This window comes from Marmota flaviventris, chromosome 18 (assembly GCF_047511675.1).
Source record: "Marmota flaviventris isolate mMarFla1 chromosome 18, mMarFla1.hap1, whole genome shotgun sequence".
In the NCBI taxonomy this organism is placed as follows: domain Eukaryota; kingdom Metazoa; phylum Chordata; class Mammalia; order Rodentia; family Sciuridae; genus Marmota; species Marmota flaviventris.
Genome location: NC_092515.1, coordinates 11606254 through 11628410, shown reverse-complemented (window position 1 = coordinate 11628410; position 22157 = coordinate 11606254). Strand labels below are relative to the sequence as shown.

At 51.5% G+C, this 22157-nt stretch overlaps 1 protein-coding gene across 2 annotated transcripts; it reads right to left on the bottom strand.

Moving 5' to 3' along the window:
* Positions 1-126: 126 nt before the first annotated feature.
* Phldb3 (pleckstrin homology like domain family B member 3) lies at positions 127-21822 on the bottom strand. Of its 2 annotated transcripts, XM_027945809.2 has the most exons (16): positions 21701-21821; positions 20836-21202; positions 19776-19958; positions 19442-19576; positions 16278-16406; positions 15957-16118; positions 14971-15081; positions 14752-14835; positions 13593-13706; positions 7976-8075; positions 7740-7830; positions 7564-7654; positions 7026-7082; positions 4037-4256; positions 3312-3397; positions 127-1968 (listed from the first exon to the last, which is right to left on the bottom strand). In XM_027945809.2, the coding sequence occupies exons 2-16, from the start codon at positions 21067-21069 to the stop codon at positions 1834-1836; spliced, it is 1932 nt and encodes a 643-aa protein (XP_027801610.2). In that variant the 5' UTR covers positions 21070-21202; positions 21701-21821; the 3' UTR covers positions 127-1833. The 2 variants fall into 2 exon arrangements, with proteins under 2 accessions (XP_027801610.2, XP_027801611.2); XM_027945810.2 differs by lacking the exons at positions 13593-13706; positions 14752-14835; positions 14971-15081 and having other exon boundaries at positions 21701-21822.
* Between the last annotated feature and the right edge of the window lie 335 nt (positions 21823-22157).

The following is a 22157-nucleotide window of genomic DNA, read 5'->3' as shown; positions in this document are numbered from 1 at the left end:
CAACTTAGTGAGGCCCTAAGCAACTCAGCGAGGCCCTGTCTCTAATAAAATATAAAAAAGGGCTGGGGATGTGGCCCAGGGGTTAAGTGCCCTGGTACCCAAACCAAACAACAAATAAACAAAAACTCCACTGTTCCACCAAACTTCATTACCAAACACACATTCAAAGATAAAATTATTAAGAATTTTCAGATGATGATCACAGAACACAAAATTTAAGAGCAGGGCTCTTCTGTTGACCAGATTGGTCACATGCCTGTGAAGCTGGCTCCGTTCTGGGGGCTGGGTGATGAACTGATCCAAGAATTCAGAAGTCTCACAGCTGGAGGTGGGGTCACCTGGGGTCCTGGGGATTTGTACTCCCAGGACTCAGGAACACTAGATCGAGATCCGGGATCCTCAAGGAGGCTGTCTGAGGGGAAGAAAGAGCTGTCTCCAGAGGGACAGCCTAGAGTGCTGGTGGGGGGAGAGGGAGAGGACTGCGGCAGCCAGGGCACTTGACCCAGCCTCAGGACCAAGGAGAGCTTCTCCTAGGAGGGGATGTGCCAGGTAAGATCTAAAGGTGAAGTCAGCCCAGGAGCCGGCTGCCTTGTTCACAACTCTCCTGGTCCTTAGCATCTATCCCTAACTCATTTATTCAACCATAAGACATTCCTTCAACACCTAGTGTGCAGCACCTGAGCCCTTTGGTGTGTGACAAGGACTCAGTAGTGATCAATAGAGCCCCAGTCCCTGCCTCCTGGAGCTCCTAGACCAGAGGGAGAGACTAATTCATCAGCAAGGAAGGCCTAGGGCAGTCAAGGCCACGATGGGATAAGCACCGGGCAGAGTGGGCAGGTTGTGCTGGGAGGCAGAGTGGTCAGGACTGTCGTGGAAATCCCTGAGGAAACCTCTGATTCAGTCAGGGCAATCAGGGAGGGCTTCCTGGAGAAGGAAACACAGGTGCTCCTGCCTAAATGAGAAGTGGGTGGAGTGTGGAGATGCCTAGACAAATAAATAGAATGGACAAAAAGACCCAGAGGGGACAGGGACACATTCTTCTCGTTTTCATGGAATATTTGTCCTACTGGGGACACAGAGGTCACCAGAACAGCCCGGCTCTGTCCTCATGGAGTTCCCCGTCCATAAAGAGCACGGGTCATCACGGTGACAAGCCAGTGCTCAGGGATAGGATGGGAACTCAGAGGAGGCGCCTGACCAGCCAAGGGGGCCAGTGAGGACTTCCTGAAGGAAGGAACATGAACTGGACCTGGGAAATGACAAGCAGGTTAAGGAAGAGCAGGCAGAGGGGAGAGGGGGCCCGGGAGTTCCAGAAACTGCCGACAGCTGTGGGTCAAACCGGAAGCAGAGAAACCCACAAACTAAAACAACAACATTGCAAAAGCCTGAGGACGGGCCTCCCAACCCCCTGCTCCCGGCCATGCCAGCAGGGCGAAGGTCTCCATTCCTAAAAGCGAGAAACAGCGGGGACGCTTGGCCCCAGAGGTGCCCGTAACTCCGACGTCCTGCCTAGGGGCTGGACACCACAGCAGCGACCCTGTTTTTCCGCCGTGTTTAATTCGGTTTCACAGGAGCACCAATAAATAGTTTCTTCCCACCCTGAAATCGTCCTCCTGCCCCAGGCAGGGCCCCGGGACTGGCGATCCCGTCGTCGCGGGGCCACCCCAGCTGCACCGAGAGCCGCGACTCAGGCCAGCTGAGCCGCAGCCACTGCAGGGTTCCCGGGAGAGTTCAGAAGGGGCGGCCCCCTGTTTCCGGGATGGGCGGGGCCTTGGAGCACTACTGCGTGTGGGGCGGAGCTTCGCCAGGACGTCCCCGGGTGGGCGGGGCCGCTCAGGGGGCGTGGTTCTCATCCGCGGCGGTGACGATGACGTCCATCCAGATGCGCATGGCTTCGGGGCTCGGGGCCACCATGTAGAAAAGGCGTTCGTAGGTTTTGACACAGAACGTCAGGCGAGGGCTGGGGCTCTGGAACAGGCAGGGTACAGGGTGGTTAGGACGCTGACTCCGGCCACCGCCCAGCCCCCCTCCAAATCTCGGTCCTCCTGGTTGGTTTGTGGGAAGTTAGTGCCCATTTATGAAGAAACTACTCCCAAACCCAAGCTGGGTAAATCCCCTGCATCCATTCTGTTTTAAACCCTGAGGGCATGGGTTGAAGCCTGCCCAATTTGCAGATGAGAAAACTAGGCTGGAGAAGGGACCTCACTTTTCTGAAATGTCATACAGCTGGGGTTCTAACTTAAGGAAAGCCAGGGTTGGCTCCTCTCCACAGAGGATTCTAAACACTGCATCAGTTTCCAACATTTATTTTTATAAAAGAAAATAAGTCTGACACCATCGGGCTCATTCCCATCTGGTAACTATGGGCAGAAGCCAAGTAATGGCTGTATGATGTCCATGCTCTCAGTGGGCCTCAGTCCTACTCTGCCCTCTTCCTTCATTTATTCCCAGCTTGGCATGAGTTTCCAAGTGTGTGTGTGTGTGTGTGTGTGTGTGTGTGTGTATGCTTACAATGTCATTGAGATACATCCTTAGACCTTTTTTTTACTTCGAGACAAAGTCTCACTAAGTTGCCAAGGTGGCCTGGAACTTGGAATTCTCCTGCCTCATCCTCCTGAGGAGCTGGGATTACTGGCATGCACCATGGAACCCGGATTTTTGCTTGAAAACTTTTAACTTTTGTCCAAGAAAATTAACAGTGGCTGAGAGCCAGAGTCTGAGGTGGTTTTTTTTTGTTTGTTTGTTTGTTTTCCTGTACTGGGGATTGAATCTAGGGCATTTTACCACTGAGCTACAATCCCAGCCCTTTAAAAAAAAATTTTGGTGGGGTACCAGTGATTGAACTCAGGGGCACTTGACCACTGGGCCACATTACCCCAGCCCCATTTTGTATTTTATTTAGAGCAGGGTCTCACTGAGTTGCTTAGTGCCTTGATTTTGCTAAAGCTAGCTTTGAACTCCCGATCCTCCTGCCTCAGCCTCTCCAGCTGCTGGTATTACAGGGGTGCACCACTGCACCGGGCCTAAAAAAATTTTTTTGAGACAGGGTCTTGCTAAATTGCTGAGGGCCTTACTAAATGGCTGAGGCTGGCCTAGAACTTGACAGTCCTCCTTTCTCAGACTCACAAATTGCTAGTATTATAGGCATTTGCCACCATGCAGTATTATAGGCAGTGCCATGAACTGCTGGTCTCTTATGCTGGACCCTGGTATCCTGACAGTAGCAGCTGTGGGTGGCTTTGCCCAGAATGAGCTAGAGACAGGGTAAGGCTCTGACTGAGAGGGCAGGGTGGCACTGAATGGGATTTCACCTTGAAGGCACAGCGTAAGTGGTCATAGTAGACTTCCTCAATGGCCTGGAAGTAGATGACACCTTTGAGCTTGGTCTCTTCCTTGTCTGGTGGAGGAAGGAGAGGGAGAAATAGAGCTAGTGAGAGGCATGTGTCAGGCCCGGGTCACTGGGGCAAGTCTGAGACAGGTGAGAGTCTGAAGGTCCAGGAAGTACCATCGCTGGGGAGTGAGTGGGTGTTGATGCTAGATGAGAGATTGGGAGTCTCCGAGACTGGACAATACTGCAGGCATCCTAGGTCCTTGAGAAGGGAAGGAACTCAAGGAAAGCTTGGGACCACCTAAAGACAAAGAGTCCCATTCCTGGAGCTGGGGTAGGGGAGGGCGCTGATATTGCAGGTTCAGACTCTTGGGCAGTTAGGAAAATGGGGTCTGGAACCCAAAATTATACTAAACTGTCAACTGTGTTACTGAGGAGGCCTGTGTGTGTGGATTCTAGGTCACTTAAGGGGAAAGGGGCTGGGGATCTGGACTCCTGGGCTCTGGATAAAAGAGGTGATTACTGGGTATATCAGAGGAAGGAACCAAGGGCCCCAAGTCTTCTACTTTCAGGGAGGGGGCAAGTGGGGGCCTGCACTTCGGAGCCCTGATGGAGGGGGCAGAGGCGACTCCCAGATGCCTGGGGTGGGGGAGGCATCTGGAGTGGGCTTCCAAAGTCCTGGGCCCCAGAGCTCCAGGCCGGGCTCACCTGCATAGTAGGCCAGGCGACGTGCCTGGCGGTCGAAGCAGAACCAGCGCTTCCTCCAGGTCTTGATGCGGCCACCCATCTTCACCAGGGGTCCTCGGCAGCAGCCACAGGACACGCGCACATGAGGACAGCTTTCTGGGTTGTGGCCCCACCGTTCCAGGTGCTGCCGGAGATCCAGGACGCGGGGGCCTGGAGGGCGGGGTGGGGGCGCGGGTGGAGCCTGCGGAGTGCCGAGAAAAGGCCCACCATGGGACTCAGGAGTGGCTGAGGTGCTGCAGCTGGAGCCCGGGAGGAAGCCAGGCCTGCTACAGCCTTTGGACAGTGATTTAACAACCACAATCATGAAAATGACCCCAACGGCTACATTTATTGTATTATTATGCCTAGGGTTTGTGGGCATCAAGTACGCCCCATCCCTGGACCCGGTTGAACCCTGGGCGCTCTACCGCTAAGCTATATCCTCAGTCCTTTTTAAGTTTTTTTGCGATAGGGTCTCACTAAAGTACCCAGGCTGGCCTCCAACTTGCTATGCTCCTGTCTCAGCCTCCCGAGTAGCTGGGATTACAGAGTAGCTGGGATCACAGGTGCGTGTTCCAGCACTGACTCTACCTCTATGGTTGTGATGGGGCTCCTATGAGCCTTATTTTACAGATGAACAAATTGTGGCATAGAGACACGAAATAATCCTCTGGATGGCACACACAGCTTCTAGGTGACACAGAGCTTCTCCATGAAAGCAGAACCCCAGCGGGGGTTTTTTTTTTTTTTTAAATGCAGACTCTGGGCCATTCCAGAATAGGGGTCTGGGTGGAGGTGAGGTTCTGCATATCCCACAAACTCCCAGGGACACTGATACCGTTGATGCACCAACTGCACTTGGACCATAGGGAGCTTAGAAAACTCAAGTCAGGACAGAGGAAGAAGGCCTGAAGAGCAGAGAGGAGATGCACTGGTTAGAGACAAGGGAGAGGGGACAAGGTGGGGGGATGACCTGCTGCAAAGGAAGGAAAGACTAGGTGTAAGGAACCCCCACTAAAGCCAGCATGGTGGTGCATGTCTGTAATCCCAGTGGCTCAGGAAGCAACTTAGTAAGACTCTGTCTCAAAGTAAAAAATAAAAGAGGCTGGAGATGTGGCTCAGTGGTTAAGCATCCCTGAGTTCAATCCCCCATACAAAACAAACACACACCCATTAAGGCCTGGAATCTTCTCTGCATCATCTTACCAAACCCACACAGTAACTCTAAGGATCACCATACAGGACAGAAGCTCCCACCATGTGTTGGGCACTGTGCCAAGAGATCACAGTGATTATCTTGTTTCCTCTCCAGAGCAACCTATTAGCGTCCCCAGTTGATACATGGGGGAAATGAGGCTTCCAGAAAGGAAGTGGCTCCCCAAGGCCACCCACCCAGCTGGGACGTGGCAGAGCTGCGTCCCAATCCAGGTTAGCAGAGATGGGCTTAGGGCTCTCAACTCCCCCACCCCCTGGCTGTGTCACCTCCACAGAGTCCCTGTCTTTCTGGGAGCCTCCAGGTCTCCCAGGTCCCCCTTCCTGGGACTGTTTGGAGGTTGAGCTAGCTGCAGCCCAGACCTTTCCTTCTGGGCACCAATCCCAAGAGACACTTGCTCCCCTGCACCAAAGAGCATGGGCACACATGTAAGGACAATACACAGAACAGGGACTGTTTAATAAATGATGTGGCTCCAAGGCAGGGCGAACTGCTTCAAAGTCAGAGCCCTCCATTTTTAATGAGGTTCAGCTTGTGCCTAAGAACCCAGAAGCCCCACCACCCTGCCGGCTGCGTGGGGCCACCTGGCTCTGACTGGCATCTGACATGTTATCTGTTTGACTTATGGATGCTGCTTTTTGTTTATCATCCCCAATACACATCAACTTCCTGGAAGGCAGGGATTTTTATATAGGTCACTGCTGTCACCCAGGGCCTAGCACATAGTAGGCAGCTGATACATCTCGGGTGGAATGACTAATGGAGGGATAAATGGTTGAGAAAACAAAAAGCAGGTTGGGAATGATGTGCTCAATTATAGGACAAATAAATTCACAAAGTTTTGATCAGTAGATATGAGTGGAAAAGTATAAAAAGACTCAAAAGACATCTCAACAATAAAAACAAACAACACCTGTGCAGAAGCAAGATCAGAGAGGGGAAGGTGACCTTACTTTCTCAATACTGTATGATTATTTATAACAAAAATATGTTCAGGCTAGATAAAAAAAAAAAAAATATATATATATATATATATATATATATATATATATATATATATATTTACTCCATCACAATGGAACATGCCCATAATCCCAGCAACTTGGGAAACCAAGGCAGGAGGATCACAAGTTCAAGTACAGCCTAGGCAACTTAGCAAGACCCTATTTCAAAATAATAATAATAATCATAATAAAAACACTGGGAATATAGCTCTGTGGTAAAGCACCCAGTACCACTAAAATAAGTAAATAAATTATTAGAAGTTTAATAAAGTAGATGTCAGCAAAATTCAGAATGTGAAAAAACCCACAGGATAAATGGCTCAATTTTTTTTCATGAATAAATGGCATTTAAAAAAAAAAAAGAGAGAGAGAGGAGAACAGTTAGAGACATTTTAGCCAAATGCTTGGTTTGCATCTGGATTCAAATAAACCTCCAAAGACATTTGAGACAATTAGAGAAATATGCATATGGAATTATATGACTATATTATAGAATAATTAATAATCTCATGAGGTATAGCCAAGAATAAGAACAAGAATTAAAATAAGAATATGGAGCAAGGTACCCATGGGCGGGCTGCTGACACAGATGGCTGAACTGGGAACAGAAATGGGGTCCTTTTGACTCCCCTTCCCTTATCAAGCCCAGGGCCCTTTTTCTGTCACATTGCAGGGGACACAGAGTGAAATGCAAGACAGGACCAAAGCCAGGGGGAGGACCTGAGCAGGGAGGGTAGGGAGAGGCAGGACTGACCATGATGGCAGGAAGAGCTGGGCCTGAGGAACTTTCTCTGCTCTTTTTCATTCCTTCCTGTAGATTTCAAATGAAAGAATCAATGAGAATGCCAACCAGGAAAATGTACTGGACCCCGGGTCTGAGGGAGGAGGCTGGGCCTGGATCCCCGGGTCTGAGGGAGGAGGCTGGGCTTGGACCCCTGGCCCTGAGGGAGGAGACTGGGCCTGGACCCCCGGGTCTGAGGGAGGAGGCTGGGCCTGGACCCCCGGGTCTGAGGGAGGAGGCTGGGCCTGGACCCCCGGGTCTGAGGGAGGAGGCTGGGCTTGGACCTTGGGTCTGAGGGAGGAGGCTAGGTCTGGACCCCTGGGTCTGAGGGAGGAGACTGGGCCTGGACCCCTGGGTCTGAGGGAGGAGGCTGGGCCTGGACCCCTGGGTCTGAGGGAGGAGGCTGGGCTGGACCCCTGGCCCTGAGAGAGGGGGCTGGGCTGGACCCCTGGGTCTGAGGGAAGAGGACTTGAAGTAGGGTTTCCTGTTCCTAAAGAAGAATGAGTCTCACCCTGGCCTTGATCAGCCGCTCCCTCTCTGCGATCGCCTGATGCAGAAGCTTCTCCATGTGAGCGATGTCTGGGTGGAGGGTGGCCCTGCAGCTGGAACCAGGGAACAGAGATTGGCGGGTTACCAGGCCTGGGCCTCTTCCTCCCATCTCCCCACCCCTTCTCCCTGACGTCTCACCTGTTCCCAGGGCCACAGTTTAGCAGCTGATAGAGCGGGTGTCTCCCAGAGGCCTCCACTGCTGGTGTGAGAGTCGAGGCCTCAAGGGGTCCTGAGGGAGAGGGGACCAGATGAGGAGACCAGGACACTCCCAGGCCCAAGTCCCTCTGCTCCTCCCTGCCCCATCTCCATAGTCTGCAGCAGGATGGGAGGAGATGGGGGCAGGAGAGTAGGTGGGGAATGGGAGAGGCCCTCACCAGTACAATGGAGGGACAGAGGTCGTGGGGATCCTCTCTGGCTCCCTCTCTCTCCTCTTCTCCGGGTCAGGCTTCCAGTCCTCTGGAGACCAAAGGAGCCCTGAAAACATGCAAGGCCCAAGCACTCAGGAAGAGGTGTTCCATCTCAGCAGAAAGTTAGAGAACTGCCACGTAAAACTACCACCTAATGGGCACAGATCAAAAATCTTTTTTTTGTTTGTTTTTTGTTTTTTGGCACCGGAGATTGAACTCAGGGGCACTCAACCACTGAGCCACATCCCCAGCCCTATTTTGAATTTTATTTAGAGACAGGGTCTCACTGAGTTGCTTAGTGCCTCGCTGTTGCTGAGGCTGGCTTTGAACCTGCTGGGATTATGGGCATGCGCCACTGCGTCCAGCAAAAATCTGTATTTTTCCCCCCACAGTGCTGAGGATAAAACTCAAGGGCTCGCACAAGCCAGGCAAGCACTTTACTACTGAGTTACATCTGCCACCCTCAAAAATCCTGCTGTCAACATGAGTCAAAGCAGCCAACTGCAAAGGCCCACACTGTCTATGGCACCATTTATATAAAGTATCCAGAGTAAATTAATATAGAGCAAATAAATACAGAGGCAGGAAGTAGAATAGTGATCACCAGGGGCTGGGAGAGATGGGCAAATTGAGGAGTGGTGGCTCTGGGGTGCAGGGTTTCTTTATTTTTTTTGGCAGTGCTGGGGATTGAACCCAGGGCCTGGTGCATGCCAGGCAAGCACTCTACCAACTGAGCTATATCCCAGCTCTTTGGGGGTTAATAAAAGCATTCTGAAGTTGAGCTACACATGGTGGTGCACATCTGTAACCCCAACTAGGGAGGCCGAGGCAGGAGGATCACAGGTCCAGGCCAGCCTGGGCACCTTTGCAAGACTCTGTCTCAAAATGAAAAACAAGGGGCTGGGGCTCAGTGGTGGAGCACTCGCCTAGCACATGTGAGGCCCTGGGTTCCATCCTCAGCACCACATAAAAATAAATAAATAAAAAATAAAGGTCTTGTGTCCATCTACAACTAAAAAAGCATATACATTAAAATTTTTCTTTAAAAATGAAAAATAAAAAGGGCTAGGGATATAGCTCAGTTTTAAATAAATTTTCAATACGGCAATAAATAAATAAATACACATCCACATACATGTGTATGTGTATGTGTGTGTGTATACATACACATATATATATAAATGCATAAATAACATATCCATATATATAATAAGGTGAGAAGTGCACAGACTTACACACGTGCAGCTGGGTACAATGTACATATATTTACACTTGCATACCAGCCACCCACATGGAGACACAGAACAGGCCCATCACTCCAAAGGCTTCCTTGTCCCTCTTCCTGGCCAGTGACACATCTGTCAAGGGACCATTCTTCTGACTTACGAAACCACAGATACATAGTTCCACCTGTTCTGGACTTCATAAAGAAGAATTACAAGTTGGCCGGGAGGTACTATCTCGTAACACAAGTGGCACTTACCAGAATGTTCCCGTATGATAATTCAGCTGTGCATTTGTTTGATGTGATTTTCCACACTTGTCTCGTTTCAATATTAAGTTTTTTTTTTTAATGGCTGGCATTTATCAAGAGCTCATTATCTGTCTCCAGCATACAGCTTTCCCTCCTTATCTGTGGGTTCTGCATCTTTGGATTCAATATGATGCAGGCCAAAAATACTTGCGAGAAAGGAAAACTGTATCTGTCCTCAACATGTTCAAACTTTGTTTCTTGTCCTTATTCACTTAACAATGCAGTACAATAACCATTTCCATTTCCATCATGTGTAAGTGTCTAAGTTATCTCCAGTGTTTTATGGAATACAGGAAGATGTGTCGAGGTTAACTGCAAGTACTCCAACATTTTATATAAGGACTAGAGTCTCCTGAGATATAGGTCTCCTTGGGGGTCCTGGAGACAATCCTTTACAGTCCCAAGGGACGACTGTACCTGGCACTCTGCAGGCCCACTTAAGCTCCTAAAAGCCCTGTGAGGCCACGTGTGGTGGTGGCACCTGTAGTCTGAGCTATTTGGGAGGCTGAGGTAGGGGATCATATGAGTCTGTGAGTTCAAGGCCAGCCCTAGCAAGGTAGGGAGACTCCTATCTCAACAAAACAAAACAAAAAACCCTGAGTTGGGAAATGTTCGCTCTACTTCACAGAGAGGAAACTGAGACCCGAGTCCCTGGGCTTTCCTTCAGCCATATTCCCAGCACTTCCTGGCTGGGAGCTCTTGGATAATTGGCAAATGGGACTGGGCAATGCAGACCCCAGTTTTGTCTGCATGGTGCTTCCATTCTAAGGAACTGAGTGAGCCATCCTACAAATGAACTCATCATCAGAAATTGCTGTGTAAAAAGAGAACAGAGTACTATCAAAAAGGATCATTTTCTAATTAGAAAACCAGGTACAGGCTTCTGAACACCAACTCCCAGCCCCAAAGGATGAGTTGTTCAAGGAAAACTGGGGGGGATGGTGCTTCAAGTGGAAGGATCAGTAAGTACAAAGGCCCTGAGGCATAAAAAAGTATAGAATGTTGGTGGATCAATGCTGAGCACAGTGAATAGGGAGGAGTGGTGAGACATGCGGGCGCCATATCAGCACTTGCAGCTCATGGTGAGGAAGCCTGGGAAGCCACTGACGGTCTTGGGGACGGAGGAATTAAAGCAGGAAGGATGAGGATCACTCTGGCTGTTGTGTGAAGAATGAATTATTATTGGGCTTGGTGTGGTGGTGCACACCTACGATCCCAGCAACTCAGGAGGCTAAGGCAGGAGGATCGCAAGTTTGAGGCCAGCTTTAGCACTTAGCAAGATCCTGCTTCAAAAAATAACAAGAAGGATGGGGATATAGCTCAGTTGGTAGAGTGCTTGCTCGCATGCACAAGGCCCTGGATTCAATCCCCAGCAAAACACACACACACACACACACACACACAATAATAGTAATAATAACAAAAATAAAAAGAGCTGTGGATGTAGCTCAAGTGGTAGAGCACTTGCCTAGGACATGCAAGGCCCTGGATTCAAATGCCAGCACACAGAAAAAGAATAAATTATTGGGAAAAAAAGAATTAAAATGGGAACATTAGTGAGAGGCTGATGCAGTTACAAAAAATAAAAAATATAAACAGATGAGGGTGAATAGATCAAGGATGAAAATAATTATAATAATACTAATAAGTAGAGAAACAGCAGCTCTCACTGAGCATCTACTCTGCTCTGGCCACACTGTCTAGCAACATAGCTGACACTCTAGCTTCTCAGATTTCCACAAGAACCAGCTAGAAAGTTAAATCTATTAACCGTCACCCAAATAATAATAGGTCCTGCTCTTGGGGGTTCTTCTGAGAAAGATATGAAATTCTCTATATTAGGCTGAACCACGTGAAATTGCCAGGAGTTGTTTCTCAGCTCCACATAATAATAATCCCACGTGGCAAAAAGGGACAGAATGGCTTTGAACAGACACTGGCCTATCCTAAATGCTAAAAATGGAATATTGTTATTAATGATCATTAATAATTCATATTCATTTATTAAGTAATAAACATTTTTAAAGTAATTTTAAATATTAATTCATGAATATGAAATATAAATTATGTATAATAATATGATAATACAATAATATATGCTTATATTGAATATAATAGTATTTGGTGATATAATAGTAATTAACATTGTTTGCATAAATGTTATTTTTTGCATAAATGCATACACGTGCACACATACACAGGTATTCTTCACAACACTGCTTAAACTGCAAAACCTTCCATCACTGCCTATAGAGGGAGGGCAGCTCAATGCCCCACAATAGAATTGTGTGCCACACGGAAGCCAGAACATTGTCATGGCTGGGACTGGGGTTCTGTGGCAGAGTACTTGTCTAGCATGCAAGAGACACTGGGTTCCATCCCCATCACCACCTAAAATACAATAAAAAAGAACACAGGCTCTGCAAACAGAATGCTTGGGTTCAAATCCTAGCTTTGGCACATGGCACCTAGCTAAGTAAGTTAACCTCTCTGCCTCAGTTTCTTCACCAATAAAATGGAGATAATCTGCCTGTAGAATTGTTGCAAAAATTGAGTGGATAAGCCAGGCGCGGTGGCGCACACCTGTAATCCCAGTAGCTTGGGAAGCTGAGGCAGGAGGATTGTGAGTTTAAAGCCAGCCTCAGCAACTGCAAGGAGCTAAGCAACTCCATAGGACCCTGTCTCTAAGTAAAATACAAAATAGGTCTGGAGATGTGGCTCAGTAGTTGAGTACCCCAGAGTTCAATTCCCAGTATCTGTCCCCCTAAAAAATTAAGTGGGTGAATCTATATGAAGCATTTCTAAGTATGTCAGGCACTCTCCAAGGACTTGATAAGTAGCTGTTATTACTACTATTGTTACTGTTTATATTATTATTACAGCCATTAAAAATGATGAGGCTGGGGTTGGGGTTATGGCTCAGCAGTAGAGTGCTCACTTAGCATGTGCAAAGCCCTGGGTTCGATCCTCAGCACCACAAATAAATAAATAAATAAATAAAGTTGTTAAAAAAACAAAACAAAACCAGAGTCTCCCAAAAGAACTCAATGTTTAAAAAAAAAAAACAATGATGAGGCAGCTCTAAATGTATCAACAGAGAACAGTTTCCATAATGGAGAACGATAATAAAAAATTAAAAACAACAAAGGAAAGACAGTGGAATGGATCTGACATCATTTTCCCTGTACCCATACGAAAACAACACAGTGAATCCTACCATCAAGAACATCCGTAAGAATGGGATCCTAACTAGAGAAAGATATTCCATGTGTGGATAATTATATCAAGCTGGATTCTGCTATCATATATAACTTAAAACAACAACAACAACAATAATAACAACAACAACAAAAAACCCCAAAACAATTAGCTAGTACACACATTTTGGGGTAAAAGAAGTTTACATGATATAATGAGAGCTACCAATTTCTAAGTGCTTACAGAAATAAGACTTTTTTTCGTGTAATATTTACCTTACTTCATTCATAGCACTTGGATATTTTCTGCTCCACTTCTTTAAAAAAAATAAATAATAGTACCAACCCATTCAATAAATGTTTAAGCCATTAAGAAAATGGGGCTTCCAGTTTTGGGGGTTGTTTATGTTGTGGTGCTTGGGATCAAACTGGGGCCCTCATGCAGAAAAGCAAATGCTGTGCCACTGAGCTACACCCACAGCTCAAGGGGCCCCCTTTTCACAGAGTTCTGGAAGGATCAAGAACCAAGCAGATGCCCTACTTCTGGAGAGAGGGCCTAGGGGCCTTCAGGGACACAGAGACCTTCTTACCCATACACCCTGTTTGGTCACTTTTAAAATTTACTTCTGGGTTGCACATGCTCTTATTTCTTCAGGGAAGACGTGGGGTGTTAGGCAGAAGGAAGAAAATAAATAAATAAAACTGGAGTCATCAAATACCCCTTGGTCAAGCTTCCCTATCTCCCTCGCCCCCACACAGAGCCCAGTGGAAGTTCTGGACTTGGGCTCTGCTTTTAGGCCCTCCCTCCCGACTGACCAAACAGGCGCATGGGCAAAGGAAGCAGGGGAGGCACCTGCAGGGAGCTGTGGACAGAGAAGAGGCAGGAAGAGGTAGAGGTGGCAGCAGAGTGGCTGGTGGGGTCCTGAAGCACTAGCAGCTGCCGGTCTGTCTTCTGGGTGAACAGCAGCTGGGGAGAGGATGCAAAGATTAAGGGGAGATGAAGAGAACACAGAGGCACCCCCAGTTCTCAGATGGAAAAACAAAGGCTCAGTCACAAGAGGAGCTAGAATGTGGTCCTTAGTGTCTAGTCTCCCAATAAGAGCAAGGGCTGTGGGCCCCCTGCACTGCCGATCCCTGAGGAGGAAGGGCTGGAGCCTGAGCTCCTGAGTGGGGAATTCTGGACCCCAATAGAGGAAGGGTGGGGCCTGGACCCCCATGTCTGAGGGAGGAGGACTGGGCCTGGATCCCTGGGTCTGAGGGAGGAGGGCTGAGGCCTGGATCCTCATGTCTGAAGGAGGAGGACTGGGCCTGAATCCCTGGGTCTGAGGGAGGAGGACTGGGCCTGGATCCTTGGGTCTGAGGGAGGAGGGCTGGGCCTGGATCCTTGGGTCTGAGGGAGGAGGGCTAGGCCTGGACTCCCATGTCTGAGGGAGGAGGAATGAGGCCTGGATCCCCATGTCTGAAGGAGGAGGACTGGGCCTGGATCCCCATGTCTGAAGAAGGAGGACTGGGCCTGAATCCCTGGGTCTGAGGGAGGAGGGCTGGGCCTGGATCCTTGGGTCTGAGGGAGGAGGGCTGGGCCTGGATCCTTGGGTCTGAGGGAGGAGGGCTAGGCCTGGACTCCCATGTCTGAGGGAGGAGGAATGAGGCCTGGACCCCCATGTCTGAAGGAGGAGGAATGAGGCCTGGATCCCCATGTCTGAAGGAGGAGGACTGGGCCTGGATCCCCATGTCTGAAGGAGGAGGACTGGGCCTGAATCCCTGGGTCTGAGGGAGGAGGACTGGGCCTGGATCCCTGGGTCTGAGGGAGGAGGGCTGGGCCTGGATCCTTGGGTCTGAGGGAGGAGGGCTGGGCCTGGATCCCTGGGTCTGAGGGAGGAGGGCTGGGCCTGGATCCCCAGGTCTGAGGGAGGAGGGCTGGGCCTGGATCCCCAGGTCTGAGGGAGAAGGGCTGAGGCCTGGATTCCTAGGTCTGAGGTGGGGAGCCTGACAGGCATGTAAAATCGCCATACCTTTGTGAGAGCTTGGTTGGGCTCAGAGAAGTCCCCACCAGGTGTCTCCTGAAGGCGGTTAAGCTCGAGGAATCGGTTCTGTTCCTAGGGAGGGCATCACGGCTTACCACATGGTGAAGCCAAAATGGGCCATCCCCATAGCCAGGAGGCATGATCCAGGGAGATGGTGGGACACCTGAGGGAAGTGAGTACCTGGGACAGGTCTCCAGGGAAACTCACCTGGGCCAGGGCCCGACGGGTCTCCTCCTTCTCCTGGCTGAGCCCCCGGCTCTCAGCCACCATCTGCTCCCCCAGAGACTTGAGCTGCTCCTCCAAGACCTGGATCCGGCGCTGCAGGGCCACCCCCCGCCACCCTGGTTACTCAGCTGCTCCAGGAGCCCCAGCCCACCCTCCCAGAGAATCATGTCCTCCCTGTGAGTCTAGAGAAGGTGAGATCTGAATGTCCAGGGAGGGGCCTGCGAGGTTCTTTTCCCATTTGGGGATCTAGAAGAGATCCGGGGTGGGTGGGAGGGGAGGGAGGAACTGAGATATAGGCAGAGGCCTAGGGAGATAGCAACCCCAGAGAGTCACACAGAACAGAGACAAAGGGACAGACAGAGGGGACAAACCAGAATAGGTCCAAAGAATGGCAACCAGGACAGACCTCAAAGACAGAAATGTAGAGAAAATGCAGAGGAAGAAGACAAGATAGAAACAGGAGACAGAAAGAAGGACAGTCCTCACCGAGGAAGGGAAGAGAGAGGGACAAGAAGATCCAGAAGCAGAGGTGGGAGGAGGAGACCCCCCCCTCAGAACTTTCTAGTCCAGAAAGTGGGAAACTGTGTGAAGTACCCACAGAACCTGTCAGACCCTGAACGTGAAGCTTGCAGGTCGGACTAGTGACCACATCTGTTTGGACCAGGGACCGAGAGGCACAGAGCGTGGTGGCCAAGACTGCGAAGGTTCCAATCCCAGCTCTACCTTTTAGAACTAAGTGACTTTGAGAGATAATGTAAGAACTTTGACCTTCTGCTTCTTCATTTAAGATATGGAAAAAGTAGAACAGGACTTGTCTGTCGGCCTGTGTGAGGATTCAACAAGTGAAGACCCTGGGACGCTCAGCACCGGGTGTGACACACCAACAGTTCAGTCAGCTCAGCGACGCACGCGCAGTGGGGCAGACAAGAGGAATGGCCTCAGGGGCAGGCTTAGTCACTGACACTCACCCTGTGCTGGGCCACACTGGCCTGAAGTTCCTGGACCTTGGGGTCCGGCAGCTGGAGCCCAGGGCGGTCCCGCTCCTCCTCCTCCTGCCGGCTCTCCCGCTCCAGTTGCTGGAACTCCAGGTCCTCATAAGCGCGCTGGGCCACATCCAGCTGTTCCCTCATCTGTGAGTGGGGACATAAAAAGCCTGGAGGAAAGTTGTGGCTGCAGCCTGGATTGTTGGTCAATGAGGAAAGAAGGCTGAGGGGCTGAGGGAGGAGGCTGGAGTCTGGACCCGTGGGGCCTGGACATCAGGTCCTAGAGAGGGTCCAGAGGGCCCTCACCTCCTGTACCCCCTGCAGAAGTCGCTCCCGCTGGTCCTCTGGCTGGGAGTCCAGCTGTCCTTGGGCCTCCTGAAGTCTGTGGCGGAGACCCTCCACGCGGTCCCGCTCCTGCCTTAGTTGCCTCTGTTCCTGAAAAGCGACCAGACTCAGCTTCAGATGAGCTCAGAGAGGGAAGCAGGCCAGCAGGGGCAAGACCAGCCAGACCTCAGACCCTGCCTGGTGTCAGCTCCGCGGGGGCAGGACTCTGACTGTCTGGTTCACTCCTGTGCTGCACCCCCCAGAGGAGGCTCCAAGTCAACAGTTGTTTGGGAAATAAATGAAGGAGAAGCCAGGTGCAGTGGCACATGTTACTCAGGAGGCTGAGGCAGGAGGATCATTAGTTCGAGACCAGCCTCAGCAACTTAGTGAAATCCTAATTCAAAAACAGAAAAAAAAGAAAGAAAGAAAGAGAAAAGGGCTGGGCTGTAGCTCCATGGTAGATGCTTTCCTAGTAGTCACAAGGAACTGAGTTCCATTCTCAGTGTGGCAAAAAAGAGAGTGAAACAGAATAGGAAGGAGGGAAGGGGAAAAGAAAGAAACAAGTGAAGGAGTGAACGGGAAACATCGCCATACTGGGTAATGCTGGGTCCCTAGCCCAGGCCCTGCCCTCCAGGAGGACACACAGCCATTTACAGCTGAGGTCAGAGCAGTGAAAACAGAGATGCAGGAGCCTGGGGTAGCCAAAGGTTCCCAGATATGGGGATTTTTTTTTTTTTTTTTTGGTGCTGGGGATCGACCCCAGGGCCTTGTGCACGTGAGCCAAGCACTCTACCAACTGAGCCATAGCCCAGCTCCTGGGATGGGGAATTTAAAGCCTCAGATCAGGGAGCATTTAGACCTGGGGAGACACAGGGGGCTGGAGGGGCATTTGGGACAGAGGGGCAGCATGGCACTAGTACACGGGAATTAAAAGTGCATGAACTTTGCGGGGCAAACCTCAGCCAGGGAGAAGTGGGAAGGGAGGAGGGGCCTGTGGGACACAACAGCGAGAGGGCTGCCCACGGAGCTCAGTCAGGTTCGGTCAATGGGGAGCCATGGAAGGAGTGAAGGGATGGAGCAGGGCAGGGCGTTGGAATCCCCTGGGGAGAAGGAACACAAGGGCGGAGACCAGCTCCTGCAGGAGTCCTCAAAGCAGTGAGTGAGCTGGGCCTGGGCAGGGGGGATGCGAAAGAGATGGACCAGAGACACACCGGGAAGCAGAACACGGTGACTGGTGAGCTTGGGGGTAACAGAAAGGGAGGCATGTAGGACCTGGTGACCAAGAGGCAAAGGGACAATCGAAGTGGAGAAGAGTTGCCAAGGACAGCTTTAGAAATGATAAAGAAAGAGAAGCAGACTCCTGGCTTCTCCTCAGAGGAGGGCTGAGGACCCCTGGGTCTGAGGGAAGAGGGCTGGGCCTGGACCCCGGGTCCTGACGTAGGAGGCCTGGGCCTGGATTCCTAGGTCTAAGGGAGGAGGGCTGGGCCTGGACCCCTGGATCTGAAGGAGGAGGGCTGGGCCAGAACCTCTGGGCCTGAGGGAGGAGGCTGGGCTGGACCCCTGGGCCTGAGGGAGGAGGGCTGGGGCCTGGACCCCTTCAGTCTGAGGGAAGAGGGCTGGGAGCCTGGCCTCTTGGTCTGAAGAAGGAAGGAATACCTAAAAACCCTTATCCTAAGAAGGCAGGCACATAAATAGACCTCAGGCGAGAAATCAGGGTTGGAGAAATATGAGGTGTTTGATTCTAAATGAGAGCCCTGGACCCAGCTCCCCCAAATGCCAACATACAAGCTACTTGCCAAGAGAAAGACTGATAAAATTACAAAGTCACATTTTCCAGGCTATAATTATACCGAATCCAAGCAATGATTACTGATGAATGGTAAAAATCCTTAGGTAAAAGATTATTAAAAGAGATCAGAGTGACCTCATAGAGGTCGGACACCCAGAAATGATGTCCCTGATTCTCGCTCAGAAAGCACAAAGCACATCTAAATCGGATTGAGCCTCTATAGCTAAGCAACCACTTGCTCACGGCAACAGAGGGCCACTGAGGGTCACCACAGGCATGCAATCAGCCACATCATACACTTTTAATTTCTGTGCACTAGTGCCATGCTGCCCCTCTGTCCCAAATGCCCCTCCAGCCCCCTGTGTCTCCCCAGGTCTAAATGTTCCCTGATCTGAGGGATAGGATACTTGGTTTCTTCAACAGACAGCAAGGAGCAGACACCGTTGGTGAGAACCAGTGGTGCTGAAGTCACATGAGACATCACAACCAAGCTTGGCACTCAGTCTGATTCAAACAAGCCCCCTGTTAACTGGTGATTTTGAGACAATCTAGGGAAAAATGAAAATGGACTAGAAATAAGACAATAATAAAACTTATTGATTATTAAGGTAAGGGCTGGGGAGTAGCTCAGTGGCAGAGCAATTGCCTAGCATGAGTGGGCCCAGGATTCCATCCCTAGCACCATAAAAAATAAAATAAAAATTGGGGCTGGGGATGTGGCTCAAGCGGTAGTGCGCTCGCCTGGCATGTGTGCGGCCCGGGTTCGATCCTCAGCACCACATACAAAGAAAGATGTTGTGTCGGCCGAAAAATAAAACATTAAAAAAAATTCTCTCTTTCTCACTTTCTCTTTAAAAAAAATAAAAATTCCTAAGGTGAGATAATAAGATGTCATGGTGATGTTTTTAAAAAGGAGATCTTATTTGCAAATGGTACATGCTAAAGTATGTACTAGTTTATGATGCTGAGGATGTGCTTTTAAAACTAGGGAGCAGGAAGCAAATTGAGGACATGAAAGAAGAAAGGAAGATTTATGATTGTGGAAGTTGGGGAGCACGGGGCATGGAGGGAGGCTGTCTGCCTATTTGATTTTTGTGGATTTGAGATTTTTCCTAATATGATATTTAAAAAGCAAAAGCAGAGGGAGTCAAGGAAGAAGGCCCAATGAGTCAAGTCTAGAATCACAGTCAGGGAGGGAGGAGGGAAAATCTGTTCTCAGCGTCTCTGGATCCCAAGTGAAACAGGGACCACGGTGGGGTCGGGGGACAAGTCACCAGCAAAAACACCACGAATATCTCCCTCCATACACACAGGCAAGGAAGGAAACCACTGGAAAAGAAACAGTAGGTGAACAAACCTGTTCCCGCTCCTGGCTGCCCGGCTCCTCGACCACCTGCTGCCCTAGCAGCTCTCGGAGCTGCTCCTCCTCCCGCCGCAGGGCCACTCGCTCTCCAGCCAGCTCACCCCGTATCAGGGCCACCTCCACCTCCATCTGCAAGGTCCATAAGTCCAGGGCTGAGGGTTCTGATGCCTATGAGGGGCCCAGGAGCCTGAACTCCCGGATTCTGAGCACCCGGTTTGGAGGAAGGATGAAGCTGGGGGCCTAGAATCCGACCCCTGGGCGAGGAGGGCTGGGAGCTGGCCTTGCAGATGAGTTGAGGCCAGTCTTTCCAAGGGGGTCCAAGCCTCACCTGGATCCTCAGCTCCTTCTTTTGACGCTGAAGCTCCTTCAGTCTCTGCTCCAACAGGGCAACACGTGTCACTGTCTCCAGCTTCTGGGCTTGGAGCCTCCTCCGGGCTGCTCTCACCCCTTCCCCATAGGGGGTGCAGGTGGAGGGCGTGGCCGGCGTCTGTGCCCGAGGCGCGCCCTCGGGCTGAAGTTGGAGAGGGCAGTTGGAGAGGGCGGGTCAAATGGAAAAGGTCTAGCCTCCTACAGTCACTATAGGTCTGGTCCCAAGCCCTCATCCCTCTCTGGGGGTCACGGTCAGCCTAACTCCACCACCATGCCCATTTGATCTGTAAGGCGGGTGGGGGAAGGGGCAGACCTGGGGACCTCTGTATCGTAGGGGCTCACAGTTCAGGAAGGGGGTACAAAGCCGATTCATGGAAGGTGATTTTTGTTGTTGTTGGTTGGTTGGTTTTTAAATCTAGGTCCCATTCTCTTTGCGCCCCATGTCCCATTTTTCTCCCCACGTCTAAGTCTCTCCCCCCGTCTCTCAGTTGTCTTCTGTCTCTGAATCATGAGGTCTCTTTCTCCCTCGGAGTTTCTCCCTCTCTCCAGGTTTCTGCGCCCGTATTTCTCTTTTTCTGAGTAATTTCACCCTTAGTTTCCGGGTTGCCCTCTGGGTCTCTAACCATCGCTCTGAATCTCTGGGACTCTTTCTCTCTCTTCGCCTCCCTCCTTCATCTCTCAGTCTCTTCTTGGGGTCTTTGTCTCAAGGGTCTCTGTGTCTCTCTCTGGTTTCTGTCTCTCAGTAGGTCTGGGGCTTTCTAGGTCCAAGTCCAGGTTTGTCTCTCCCTATCTCTGGGTCTCTCTCCCAGTGCCTGTATCTGTGTCTGGTCACCCGTTTGGGTCAGTCTCTATTGGGTCTGCTCGTGGATCTATCTGGTGCTGTCTGTTTCTCTGTCGTCTTTCCCCATCTCTGTGTTTTTCCCTGTCTCCAGGTCTCTGTCCCTCGGGTTTCTCTCCACCGGCCTGTGTCCGGTCACCTGTTTGGATCTCCCAGTGGCTGCCGCCCTAAGGGCCCTCACCTCCTCCCGGCTGCTCTCGGTGCTGCTGCCTTCTCCCACTTCTTCCTCTTCCTCAGTCTGCTGCTCAACTCCTTGGCCGCTAGGAAGCTCCGCCGGGACCCCGGGCGCCTCCTGTTCGCGGGGCTCATCGGGGTGATCATGGGGCTGGGAGGCCCCTTGGGGCTGAACCTCTGCGTCGCACTCGGGGACCGGCGGGGACCCGGACCTCTCCTCCGGGCTACTGGGAGTCCCCATGGCCGCTTCGGACTCCTGCGGGGTGGGCGTGGTCCTGGCTCCGGGGCGTGGCCTGGAAGCGTGGGGCGTGGCCTAGGGTCTTCGGCGCCGCACCCGACGGCCTGGCCTCGCGGAGTGCTCGGGGAGGCTGGGCCTAGGAGTTCAAAGGATGGGCCTGAGCACTCCGAGGGCGTGGTCTGAGCTTCCAGGGGCGGGGGAAGAAGTTGGGACGAGGTTCGAGGGCTCGGGAGGCGGCACCCCGCTGTAGGCGGGGCCGGAATTTGAGTCCGGGGTCCTGGCACGCCCCCTGCCGGACTCTGCGACCCAGAGCCTCCGTGCCACCCGGGTGTCGGGCCTTGGACTTGCCCAGTGGCCCCCGACAATCTCTTGGGCCACTTTAACGCGACCCCTTCTCCTCCCTTCGTACTCAACGCCCCTTCCTCCCCGAGTCCGGCAGTCCTGACCCCACTGTGTAAGGGACCAGCACCCATGTCGCGTCACCCAGGGATTCAGAGACCGGGCTCCCTCGGGACGAGGCTGGAGCCCAAGCCCTCCTTTTCTCCCAGGAACTAGGCTCCCGAACTCCGGCTCCCGCCTCCCGCGCGGGCCCCACGAGCTGAGTCCCCTCCTTCCCGCAGCCCCGGCCCCTCACCAGCTCGCTCCGCTCCGCGCTCCCGGCACTGCAGCTTCTGCCACAGAGACAGGTGGCTGTGAAGAGGAGGAGAGGCCGCCCGTCCCCCTCCCCAGCAGCCCGGAAGTGGAGGGGGGGACAACAGGTCCAACAGCTCTGGAGAGAGGAGGGAGCGACCAGCTCGCCCCGCCCGCGGCATCAGGCCTTCCGGGCCCCACCCTCGGAGAACCCAGCATCGCGACCTCCCACTCCGCCTCCAGCGCTCCCATTCCTGTCCCCTGAAGGGCTGCCTGGCCACCTTTGTATACCAGCCTCCCTACTGCCCACATTCTAAGAGTTCTCAAAGGGAGATAGGAATGAAGATGGAGACTCTCCCCTCTAATGAGCCCTTTAGAAGGGCCCCAACCGGTTTAGGGAGCTGGACAAGGGGAGAGGGGTACTTTGAGTCAGATACCCGCCCAGAAATACAGGGAAGTGT